This window comes from Oncorhynchus nerka, linkage group LG14 (assembly GCF_034236695.1).
Source record: "Oncorhynchus nerka isolate Pitt River linkage group LG14, Oner_Uvic_2.0, whole genome shotgun sequence".
NCBI classification, from domain to species: domain Eukaryota; kingdom Metazoa; phylum Chordata; class Actinopteri; order Salmoniformes; family Salmonidae; genus Oncorhynchus; species Oncorhynchus nerka.
The window spans coordinates 11516422-11529989 of NC_088409.1; the positions used below are offsets into that span (position 1 = coordinate 11516422).

The 13568-nt window shown below is 43.9% G+C and overlaps 2 protein-coding genes across 4 annotated transcripts in view; one reads left to right on the top strand and one right to left on the bottom strand.

The window, feature by feature from the left end:
* jarid2a (jumonji and AT-rich interaction domain containing 2a) overlaps positions 1-6339 on the top strand; it is a 188023-nt gene extending 181684 nt beyond the window's left edge. Inside the window, 1 exon segment of the mRNA XM_065027388.1 lies at positions 4115-6339. Coding sequence (XP_064883460.1) covers positions 4115-4324 — 210 coding nt within the window. The 3' untranslated portion in view covers positions 4325-6339.
* Positions 6340-6492: 153 nt separating this feature from the next.
* dtnbp1a (dystrobrevin binding protein 1a) overlaps positions 6493-13568 on the bottom strand; it is a 28388-nt gene continuing 21312 nt past the window's right edge. For all 3 annotated transcript variants that reach the window (XM_065027387.1, XM_065027385.1, XM_065027386.1), the window contains exons 2-4: positions 9744-9899; positions 8456-8602; positions 6493-7019 (exon numbers count right to left, since the gene is read on the bottom strand). In XM_065027387.1, the coding sequence (XP_064883459.1) occupies positions 6697-7019; positions 8456-8602; positions 9744-9861 (588 nt within the window). In that variant the 5' untranslated portion in view covers positions 9862-9899 and the 3' untranslated portion in view covers positions 6493-6696. The remainder of the gene's footprint in view (positions 7020-8455; positions 8603-9743; positions 9900-13568) is intronic.

Below are 13568 nucleotides of genomic sequence, written 5' to 3' on the forward strand. Positions count from 1 at the left end.
ACACACACCTACAGTAACTACAGTACACACACTACTACAGTACACTACACTACTACAGTACACTACACAGTACACTACACACTACTACAGTACACTACACAGTACACTACTACAGTACACTACACACTACTACAGTACACTACACACTACACAGTACTACTACACTACACACTACTACAGTACACTACTACAGTACACTACACACTACTACAGTACACTACACACTACTACAGTACACTACACACTACTACAGTACACTACACACTACTACAGTACACTACACTACAGTACACTACACACTACTACAGTACTACACTACTACAGTACACTACTACAGTACACACTACTACAGTACACTACACACTACTACAGTACACTACACACTACTACAGTAACTACACACACTACACTACTACAGTAAACAACACTACTACAGTACAACACTACTACAGTACACTACACACTACTACAGTAAACTACACTACTACAGTACACTACACACTACTACAGTACACTACACACTACTACAGTATACTACACACTACTACAGTACACCCACTACACACACACTACTACAGTAAACTACACTCTACTACAGTAAACTACACTCTACTACAGTAAACTACTACTACAGTACACTACACACTAGTACAGTACACTACTACTACAGTACACTACTACAGTACACTACACACTACTACAGTACACTACACACTACTACAGTACACTACACACACTACTACAGTACACTACACACTACAGTACACTACACTACAGTACACTACACACTACTACAGTACACTACACACTACTACAGTACACTACTACAGTACACTACACACTACTACAGTACACTACACACTACTACAGTAAACTACTACAGTACACTACACACTACTACAGTACACTACTACAGTACACTACTACAGTACACTACACACTACTACAGTACACTATACACTACTACAGTACACTATACACTACTACAGTACACTACACACTACTACAGTACACACTACTACAGTACACAGTACACTACTACAGTACACTACACACTACTACAGTACACTACACTACTACAGTACACTACTACAGTACACTACACACTACTACAGTACACTACACACTACTACAGTACACTACACACTACACAGTACACTACACACTACTACAGTACACTACACACTACTACAGTACACTACACAGTACACTACACACTACTACAGTACACTACACACTACTACAGTAAACTACACACTACTACAGTACACTACACACTACTACAGTACACTACACACTACTACAGTAACTACTACAGTACACTACACACTACTACAGTACCCTACACACTACTACAGTAAACTACACACTACTACAGTACACTACACACACTACTACACAGTACACTACACACTACTACAGTACACTACACACTACTACAGTACACTACACACTACTACAGTAAACTACACACTACTACAGTAAACTACACTCTACTACAGTAAACTACACTCTACTACAGTAAACTACTACAGTACACTACACACTACTACAGTACACTACTACACTACTACAGTACACTACACACTACTACAGTACACTACACACTACTACAGTACACTACTACAGTACACTACACACTACTACAGTACACTACTACAGTACACTACACACTACTACAGTACACTACACACTACTACAGTACACTACACACTACTACAGTAAACTACTACAGTACACTACACACTACTACAGTACACTACACACTACTACAGTACACACTACTACAGTACACTACTACAGTACACTACACACTACTACAGTACACTACACACTACTACAGTACACTACACACTACTACAGTACACTACAGTACACTACACTACTACAGTACACTACACACTACTACAGTACACTACAGTACACTACACACTACTACAGTACAGTACACTACTACAGTACACTACACACTACTACAGTACTACTACAGTACACTACTACAGTACACTACACACTACTACAGTACACTACACACTACTACAGTACACTACTACAGTACACTACACACTACAGTACACTACAGTACACTACACTACTACAGTACACTACACACTACTACAGTACACTACAGTACACTACAGTACACACTACTACAGTACACACTACTACAGTACACACACTACTACAGTACACTACACACTACAGTACACTACACACTACTACAGTACACACACTACTACAGTACACTACTACTACATTACTACTACACACTACTACAGTACACCCACTACTACACCTACAGTACACTACACACTACTACACACTACTACAGTACACTACACACTACTACAGTACACTACACACTACTACAGTACACACTACTACAGTACACTACTACACTACACTACACTACACTACTACAGTACACTACACACTACTACAGTACACTACACACTACTACAGTACACTACACACTACTACAGTACACTACTACAGTACTACAGTACACTACACACTACTACAGTACACTACACTACTACAGTACACTACACACTACTACAGTACACTACACACTACTACAGTACACTACACTACTACAGTACACTACACACTACAGTACACTACACACTACTACAGTACACTACTACAGTACACTACACACTACTACAGTACACTACACACTACTACAGTACACTACTACAGTAACTACTACAGTACACTACTACAGTACACTACACACTACTACAGTACACTACACACTACTACAGTACACTACTACACACTACTACTACTACAGTACACTACACTACTACAGTACACTACTACACACTACTACAGTACACTACACTACTACAGTACACTACACACTACTACAGTACACACTACTACAGTACACACTACTACAGTACACTACACACTACTACAGTACACTACACACTACTACAGTATACTACACACTACTACAGTACACACACTACACACACCTACAGTAAACTACACACTACTACAGTAAACTACACACTACTACAGTAAACTACTCTACTACAGTAAACTATACTCTACTACAGTAAACTACCACAGTACACTACACACTACTACAGTACACTACTACAGTACACTATACACTACTACAGTACACTATACACTACTACAGTACACTACACACTACTACAGTACACTACTACAGTACACTACACACTACTACAGTACACTACTACAGTACACTACACACTACTACAGTAAACTACACTACTACAGTACACTACACACTACTACAGTACACTACACTACTACTACAGTAAACTACTACAGTACACTACACACTACAGTACACTACACACTACTACAGTACACTACTACAGTACACACTACTACAGTACACTACACACTACTACAGTACACTACTACACTACACTACACACTACTACAGTACAGTACAAGTACTACTACAGTACACTACACACTACTACAGTACACTACTACAGTACACTACTACACACTACTACAGTACACTACTACTACAGTACACTACACACTACTACAGTACACTACTACAGTACACTACACACACTACTACAGTACACTACTACAGTACACTACTACAGTACACTACACACTACTACAGTACACTACACACTACACAGTACACTACAGTACACACTACTACAGTACACTACAGTACACACACTACTACAGTACACTATACACTACTACAGTACACTACTACAGTACACTACTACAGTACACTACACTACTACAGTACACTACACACTACTACAGTACACTACTACAGTACACTACTACAGTACACTACACACTACTACAGTACACTACACACTACTACAGTACACTACACACTACTACAGTACACTACACACGACTACAGTACACTACTACAGTACACTACTTTAAATTCTTTCCAACATTTGATGTAACCTTATTTAACCAGGAGTGAAAATTCTCAGAACTTGAAAGCAGTTCAGTTCAACACCATCAATACATTCATAGTCTAGACCTCCATTATTAGGCAGTAGGAGGTCGTCAATTACTACACCCACTCTTCAATGTCAACCCACATTCTTCTTCTCCTGATTCCAATTCCTTTTCCTCTCAGGACCAAATCAACCATCTGGTGAGCAGGGTGTGTGGGAGAGTGCTGGAGAAGAGTGGCACTGAGAAGAGGAGAGGGACGAGAGGACTTCAGGGCCCCGGTGAGGCGTCCACCCCGGCCAAACGCAGCGCCCGAAACAGAACCTCCATCACTGTGTCCCTCACCCGCCTCCCCTCCTCCACCCTGCCCAAGACCGCCCTCAGCTCTAAATAACTCACATCATGGGCCGCGTTCCATTACTTCACATCCTTCCTTCCTGGGTTCTTTGAGGTAAACACAGATTTACAAGTGGTTAGGTTACTACCACCCAATTACTGTCACCAATCCAACCCATTCACATCTGTGATTACTTCAAAGGAAGGAAGGAAGGACTTCTGAAGTGTTCCAACAGGACCAGTGCTTCACTACGGTACATTTCTCTCTGCTCAGTGTGGAGAATGTGCTCCTTAAACCACGGCTTTTGCACTAGAGTAAAAAAAGGCATTAATGGCTGGATTCAGTTCCGTATCGGAGGATCCACGTTACAGCTCAATTGAAATTTGAAGGCAACGTTCCCGCGTATCTCAGCTCAATTGGAAATTAGCTTTAAAAAATGTTAGCGTGGATCTTCATCGATATGGATTGAAACCCAGCCCTTCGTCCAATACTGTATATTGTATCTAGATATCACAATATCCTCCTAGCTACACCTACTGTTATTACCTACAGACTTCACTTCCCTGGTGCTACATCTTGGTGCTCAATTTATACTGTCTTTGGTGTAGTAGTAATAATAATGATCATTTCTCTTTTGCTCAAAGCCATTGGACTGCATCCTGAACTGTGAACACGTTTTTAGAACTTGTTACCAATAAGTTGATTCTACACAGTTTTGCGTTTAGACTCCAACCAGTAATAAGGCTCTTCAGGGGTTTGTAATACATGCATTACGATACAAAGATTTTTCCAGCGGAGCGCAAAAAGTGGGTTGTGTTTTAGTGCTAAACGTTGCAAAACTTTTTGCAAACAGAAAAAAACAAGCGTTCCTTATTGGACATGTTCAGGTAGTCCCTCCCAGTTTTGGCCCTTTTGCTTCCGATTGGTTCCTAGTGAATACGACCCTGGCTTCAGTATTAAACAGGGCCCCTTCTCAGATCATTGATGTTATAATTATTTAGAGAATTGGCCAAGAGTGGAACGGTAATCATGGGCTTCACACCGCTCATCTGACCATTTTGGTGTGAAACACTGTGCCTAAAAAAAAAATGCATAATAATAATTTTCAATCACTTCTGGTGCCGATAGTTTTTGTTTTGTGACCAAGTTATCCACTCTAGACCCTTACAGGCTCTTGACCTGCAACTCTTGGGTCTGCGGGACTGCGTTCCAAATGACAGCCTATCCCCTATTTAGAGCACTAATTTTGACCCGAGCCCCAAGGGCACTATATAAGGAATAGGGTGCCATTTGGGAGAGTCACAGTCCAGGTGTTTTATCAAAGAACAAAAACTGAAAACCACAACAGCATTGTACATATAAAACATTGTCAATGTCTAAAGATACATGTACCTGCGCCTTTTAAGGAATGGAATGCAGTGTTTTGGAGTAGGGGATTTATGAAGAAAAAGCCTTACCCCCCCCACCAGTTACTTCATCTGTGGCCACGTATACTCAACGGTTGTGATACAAAACAAATCTAGAATTACACAAGCGTTGTGGCGACGGTGAAATGGTTGTGTAAACACTTTTTGGTGCAGACAAAAAAATAAATATATTGTATCACAACCCTTGTGTCAACTGTGTTGGACATTAGTTGTATGGGGCCAGGGTTGCCCTGGTAACACGTATGGAGAAGTGCTGCATAGTTTGAATCCCCTCGTTTTTTACCTAAACTTTTTTTATTGAAAAGGGAAAATAAGTAGAAGAATAATAAAAATGCTAAAATCTACTATGTACAGAAGGAGTAACTCCTGCTCGCGACAAGAGTCCTTTCAAATCAGCTTGTTGAGACCCCTTACAAAAACTAGCCATTTTCGAGGTTCACATATACACAGAGTTGGATGTTTTTTTAAAGCGTGCTTAATGTTTTGGTTGTTTTTTTACAACAGGCTCATTACAGCCGACCGTCTCATTTCTTATCTCTGATTCTGTTTTCCTTCCATGCTGATTCAAGTTGGACAATGACCATTTTATTTTCTATTTTATTTGTTAGTACCCATTAAGGTTGAATAAAAAGGTTTGACAGTGTCTATCCTAATGTGTTCTTCTCAGTGCTGTGTGTCTGTACCCTCCAAGCATCCTGCCCAAACATCTCTGTGTTTAAGAACCACCAAGCTATTCTAGTTATTGACTTCAAAGCTTTGGTTTAAACTCCCAGTGTAATGTCTGAAGAATGCAGTGCCTTGAACATTTTAAACAACTTTATTATTATTTACTTAGATATAATTGGATACAAGGAAGGAAGCTACATTTCATTTATAAAAAAACAGAAAAGAAAAAAAAAATTGGGGGGAAAAAATGCAAAACGGACCCTCAGATCAGCGTCTAGGAGCTACCCTATACCCCCTAGAGCCGGTCTCACCCAGGGGGCAGCTCTGTGACGGCTCCTAAGAGGCCTGCGAGTCGCTGTCGTCAGAGTTCTTGAACGTCTCTGCCTCGGGCAACGACACCAGGGCTGTGTCGGCCTGCACTTCCTCCTCGTCTGGCAGTACCAGGGGCTGGTCTCCATCTCCGCTGGCCTCGCTGCCCTCCCCCTCCTGGCACTCCCCCAGGCTGGTGTCCTGGCTGGTGTCCTGGCACTCCCCCAGGCTGGTGTCCTGGCTGGCTGAGCCTGGCTCCGTGGAGGAGAAGGAAGACGGCTTGTTCCTCAGTTCCGCCTGGGTGGGCACCCGCAGGGAGATCTCAGAGGACAACGACTCAGGGTCTGGACCTGGGGGGACAGGAGGGAGGGAGAGGGGATCAGTCCAACATCACGGCTCTGCCCATATATGGGATACAGGGTTCCATTTGGGACTCAACCACATGCTCCATCATGTGATTCTAGTGTGCTGCAGTGTATAATCTCTGTTTTGTTTGAACTCGTGACAACACAACTCTGTTATCCCCAGGGTGACGCGCATGCTTTGATACCATGCGTTCATAAGAAAGTGGCTCGCTAGCAACGCACTTAATAACATGACTAAATGGACACAAGCGAATACGGTCTCTGTACCATTGGTGGCTACATGATAGCATTAGCCATACTGTCTCTGCACCGTTGGTGGCTACGTGATAGCATTAGCCATACTGTCTCTGTACCATTGGTGGCTACATGATAGCATTAGCCATACTGTCTCTGTACCGTTGGTGGCTACGTGATAGCATTAGCCATACTGTCTCTGTACCGTTGGTGGCTACGTGATAGCATTAGCCATACTGTCTCTGTACCGTTGGTGGCTACATGATAGCATTAGCCATACTGTCGCTGTACCGTTGGTGGCTACATGATAGCATTAGCCATACTGTCGCTGTACCGTTGGTGGCTACATGATAGCATTAGCCATACTGTCTCTGTACCGTTGGTGGCTACGTGATAGCATTAGCCATACTGTCTCTGTACCGTTGGTGGCTACGTGATAGCATTAGCCATACTGTACTGTACAGTTGGTGGCTACGTGATAGCATTAGCCATACTGTCTCTGTACCGTTGGTGGCTACGTGATAGCATTAGCCATACTGTCTCTGTACCGTTGGTGGCTACGTGATAGCATTAGCCATACTGTCTCTGTACCATTGGTGGCTACATGATATCAACAAATGGTCATCCCAAATTGCACCCTATTCCCTACATAAATTAGTACAAATAAGTAACAAGCCTTCTGCAAGCCTGTTTCTGTAGTGAGACAGCTTGATGTACCAGGACACCCCCTGGACAGGACACTAGTCTATCTCCTGTTTCTGTAGTGAGGCAGCTTGATGTACCAGTACACCCCCTGGACAGGACACTAGTCTATCTCCTGTTTCTGTAGTGAGGCAGCTTGATGTACCAGTACACCCCCTGGACAGGACACTAGTCTAGTCTCCTGTTTCTGTAGTGAGGCAGCTTGATGTACCAGTACACCCCCTGGACAGGACACTAGTCTATCTCCTGTTCCTGTAGTGAGACAGCTTGATGTACCAGTACACCTCCTGGACAGGACACTAGTCTATCTCCTGTTCCTGTAGTGAGACAGCTTGATGTACAGGACACCTCCTGGACAGGACACTAGTCTATCTCCTGTTTCCATAGCGTGAAGCTACTCCCAATCCTCCAATTTCAGGGAGGACACTAACCACAAGGCCACTGAGTTGGTTATTCCCTACAGAGTGCACTGTGTTGATAACTACCTGAGGTGAGTGAGGAGGTCAGGCTGTCGTCTTCTCCTCCAGAGTTGAGAAAGACGTCGAGGGCCTCGTGGTCCGACACGTCCATCAGGTCCATCTGTTCCAGAACGTCAACGTTCACCTCCATGGAAGACATGCTACCTATTGGCCCTGTGGAGCGACACACACAACCAGTGTCACTTCACACTGCAGCTGCACCACACCGCTACTGTTCCGCAGTCCCATCCTGCCTCCATTTCTCACAAGGAACCTTGGAACTTATCCTCCACTGTGGTTGAAAGGGAGGCGAGGAGATGGGGGGAGAGGAGATGGGAGGCGAGGAGATGGGAGGCGAGGAGATGGGGGGGTGAGGAATCACGGAATGACCAATTCAAAACCTCAGACTGGCGGACAGCACAACACTGAAGATACACACACGTCACTGTTACAGACTGACAGACAGTACAACAGCATAACACTGAAGATACACACACATCACTGTTACAGACAGTACAACACTGAAGATACACACACACACGCACTGTTACAGACTGACAGACAGTACAACAGCACAACACTGAAGATACACACACGTCACTGTTACAGACTGACAGACAGTACAACAGCACAACACTGAAGATACACACGTCACTGTTACAGACAACACAGCTCTGACATGAGACACACAGACAGACAGCACTATCATACCTCAAGTATGATGAAAGCAGGAAGGGGAAGCAGAATAAAAGACGTAGGAACCAGTCCATTAGCCGGTGTAGCATCATTGGTTATTGTAAAGCTCAATGTCCCAGACAGAGCAGAACCAGGGACAAGTCATAGAATCTACACCAAAACAGCAGTTTACACCAGACCAAAGTCAATACAGAAAATATCCTCTTAAAACACAAGTCAACCTTTTTAAAAAGAGCCTTTCTTTGACCTTCTGCATCGTTCATTATTTTTATTTGACCTTTATTTAACTTGGCAAGTCAGTTAAGAACAAATTCTTATTTTCAATGACGGCCTACTGGGGAACAGCGGGTTAACTGCCTTGTTCAGGGGCAGAACGACAGATTTTTACCTTGTCAGCTCGGGGATTCGATCTAGCAACCTTTCGGTTACTAGTCAAACACTCTAACCACTAGGCTACCCTGCCGCCCCCTGCCGTATCAACAGAGATAGTGTTCCAAATGGACCCCTATTTCCTGCAGGCCCGTAGTGCACTACTTCCCAGGGCCCGTAGTGCTATGGTCCAAAGCAGTGCACTATAAAAAGGGGAGCCGCACAGTGTGTGTTCTGGGTTCCAGCTCACCTCTTCTGTCAGTGATCTGCAGGTAGCCAGTAGAGAGGTACTGATCCATGTCCTGTTGGAAAGCTTCTTCAAAGTACTTCTGCCTCTCCTTCAGCTTCCCCTGCTGGGCGTGCTCCATGTCCAGCACTTTCTGGGCGTGCTCAGAGTCCAGCTCGGCTGGGGGGAAACAGGAAGTACAGGACACGTAAACATAGAGGTGGATAGAGGGTTGACTTGCTCTCACGGAAGCAGCCATTGAAAAGATAGTAGATGAGCTCTAGTACATTTCTATGGAGGTCAGTAATACCCTCTGGATAGACATAAGGACAAGCCACAGTCAAATGATGACGCCTCAAATCATCCATTATTTAATGGAAACATGTTTCACAAATCTGCACTGTATAGGTCACTGTGTAAGTCACTGTATAAGTCACTATATAGTTACTGTATAGGTTACTGTGTAGGTCACTGTATAAGTCACTATATAGTTACTGTATAGGTTACTGTGTAGGTCACTGTAAAAGTTACTGTATAGGTTACTGTATAAGTCACTGTGTAGGTCACTATATAGTTACTGTATAGGTTACTGTGTAGGTCACTGTGTAGGTCACTGTGTAAGTCACTATATAGTTACTGTATAGGTTACTGTGTAGGTCACTGTGTAGGTCACTGTATAAGTCACTATAGAGTTACTGTGTAGGTCACTGTGTAGGTCACTGTACAAGTTACTGTATAGGTTACTGTATAGGTTACTGTATAAGTCACTATATAGTTACTGTATAGGTTACTGTGTAGGTCACTGTGTAGGTCACTATTTAGTTACTGTATAGGTTACTGTGTAGGTCACTGTGTAGGTCACTGTATAAGTCACTATATAGTTACTGTATAGGTCACTGTGTAGGTCACTGTATAAGTCACTATATAGTTACTGTATAGGTCACTGTGTAGGTCACTGTGTAAGTCACTATATAGTTACTGTATAGGTTACTGTGTAGGTCACTGTGTAGGTCACTGTATAAGTCACTATAGAGTTACTGTATAGGTTACTGTGTAGGTCACTGTGTAGGTCACTGTACAAGTTACTGTATAGGTTACTGTATAAGTCACTGTGTAGGTCACTGTATAAGTCACTATAGAGTTACTGTATAGGTTACTGTGTAGGTCACTGTACAAGTTACTGTATAGGTTACTGTATAGGTTACTGTATAAGTCACTGTGTAGTTACTGAATATAAACAAGTCATTGTTTGGTATTCCTGTTAAGCTGTATAGGAAGTGGCAACATCATCCTACAGATATCATAAGATAAATGTCTTCTCACTATTATAATGATCAACATCATCCTACAGATATCATAAGATAAATGTCTTCTCACTATCATAATGATCAACATCATCCTACAGATATCAGATAAATGTCATATTATAATGATCAACATCACAGATATCATAAGATAAATGTCTTCTCACTATTATAATGATCAACATCATCCTACAGATATCAGATAAATGTCTTCTCACTATCATAATGATCAACATCATCCTACAGATATCATAAGATAAATGTCTTCTCACTATCATAATGATCAACATCATCCTACAGATATCATAAGATAAATGTCTTCTCACTATTATAATGATCAACATCATCCTACAGATATCATAAGATAAATGTCTTCTCACTATTATAATGATCAACATCATCCTACAGATATCAGATAAATGTCTTCTCACTATTATAATGATCAACATCATCCTACAGATATCATAAGATAAATGTCTTCTCACTATCATAATGATCAACATCATCCTACAGATATCAGATAAATGTCTTCTCACTATTATAATGATCAACATCATCCTACAGATATCAGATCAAAGTCTTCTCACTATTATAATGATCAACATCATCCTACAGATATCATAAGATAAATGTCAGTAATTAGTTCCAAGTTATTATTGAAAGACTTCCTCTGTAGCGGCAGAACAGAACTCCTCATCTCTCTCGCACTGTCCTTACTGTAGGGGCTCTCTCCTCACAGGTCCCTGAGTCTGGCCAGAGACACTGTCCTTACTATAGAGTCTCCTCACAGGTCCCTGAGTCTGGCCAGAGACACTGTCCTTACTATAGAGTCTCCTCACAGGTCCCTGAGTCTGGCCAGAGACACAGTCCTTACTTACTGTATCGAACCTATATATCACACTGTATCGAACCTATCCTCACAGGTCCCTGAGTCTGGCCAGAGACACTGTCCTTACTGTAGAGTCTCCTCACAGAGCCCTGAGTCTGGCCAGAGACACTGTCCTTACTGTAGCGTCTCCTCACAGAGCCCTGAGTCTGGCCAGAGACACTGTCCTTACTGTAGGGGCTCCTCACAGAGCCCTGAGTCTGGCCAGAGACACTGTCCTTACTGTAGGGGCTCCTCACAGAGCCCTGAGTCTGGCCAGAGACACTGTCCTTACTGTAGCGTCTCCTCACAGAGCCTTGAGTCTGGCCAGAGACACTGTCCTTACTGTAGGGGCTCTCTCCTCACAGGTCCCTGAGTCTGGCCAGAGACACTGTCCTTACTGTAGGGAGCTCTGAGTCTGGCCAGAGACACTGTCCTTACAGGTCCAGAGCCCTGAGTCTGGCCAGAGACACTGTCCTTACTGTAGGGGCTCTCTCCCCTCACAGTCCTTAGCCCTGAGTCTGGCCAGAGACACTGTCCTTACTGTAGGGGCTCTCTCCTCACAGGTCCCTGAGTCTGGCCAGAGACACTGTCCTTACTGTAGGGGCTCTCTCCTCACAGAGCCCTGAGTCTGGCCAGAGACACTGTCCTTACTGTAGGGGCTCTCTCCTCACAGAGCCCTGAGTCTGGCCAGAGACACTGTCCTTATGGTAGAGTCTCCTCACAGGTCCCTGAGTCTGGTCAGAGACACTGTCCTTACTGTAGGGGCTCCTCACAGGTCCCTGAGTCTGGCCAGAGACATTGTCCTTACTGTAGCGTCTCCTCACAGGTCCCTGAGTCTGGTCAGAGACACTGTCCTTACTGTAGGGGCTCTCTCCTCACAGGTCCCTGAGTCTGGCCAGAGACACTGTCCTTACTGTAGGGGCTCTCTCCTCACAGGTCCCTGAGTCTGGCCAGAGACACTGTCCTTATGGTAGAGTCTCCTCACAGGTCCCTGAGTCTGGCCAGAGACACTGTCCTTACTGTAGTCTCCTCACAGGTCCCTGAGTCTGGCCAGAGACACTGTCCTTACAGTAGAGTCTCCTCACAGGTCCCTGAGTCTGGCCAGAGACACTGTCCTTATGGTAGAGTCTCCTCACAGGTCCCTGAGTCTGGCCAGAGACACTGTCCTTACAGTAGAGTCTCCTCACAGGTCCCTGAGTCTGGCCAGAGACACTGTCCTTATGGTAGAGTCTCCTCACAGGTCCCTGAGTCTGGCCAGAGACACTGTCCTTACTGTAGCGTCTCCTCACAGAGCCCTGAGTCTGGCCAGACACCATCCTTAGTGTCGCGCCTCCTCACAGAGCCCTGAGTCTGGCCAGAAACACTGTCCTTACTGTAGCATCTCCTCACAGAGCCCTGAGTCTGGCCAAAGACACCATCCTTACTGTAGCGTCTCCTCACAGAGCCCTGAGTCTGGCCAGACACCATCCTTACTGTAGAGTCTCCTCAGAGAGCCCTGAGTCTGGCCAGACACCATCCTTACTGTAGAGTCTCCTCACAGAGCCCTGAGTCTGGCCAGAAACACCATCCTTACAATAGAGTCTCCTCACAGAGCCCTGAGTCTGGCCAGACACCATCCTTACTGTAGAGTCTCCTCACAGAGCCCCGAGTCTGGCCAGAGACACCATCCTTACTGTA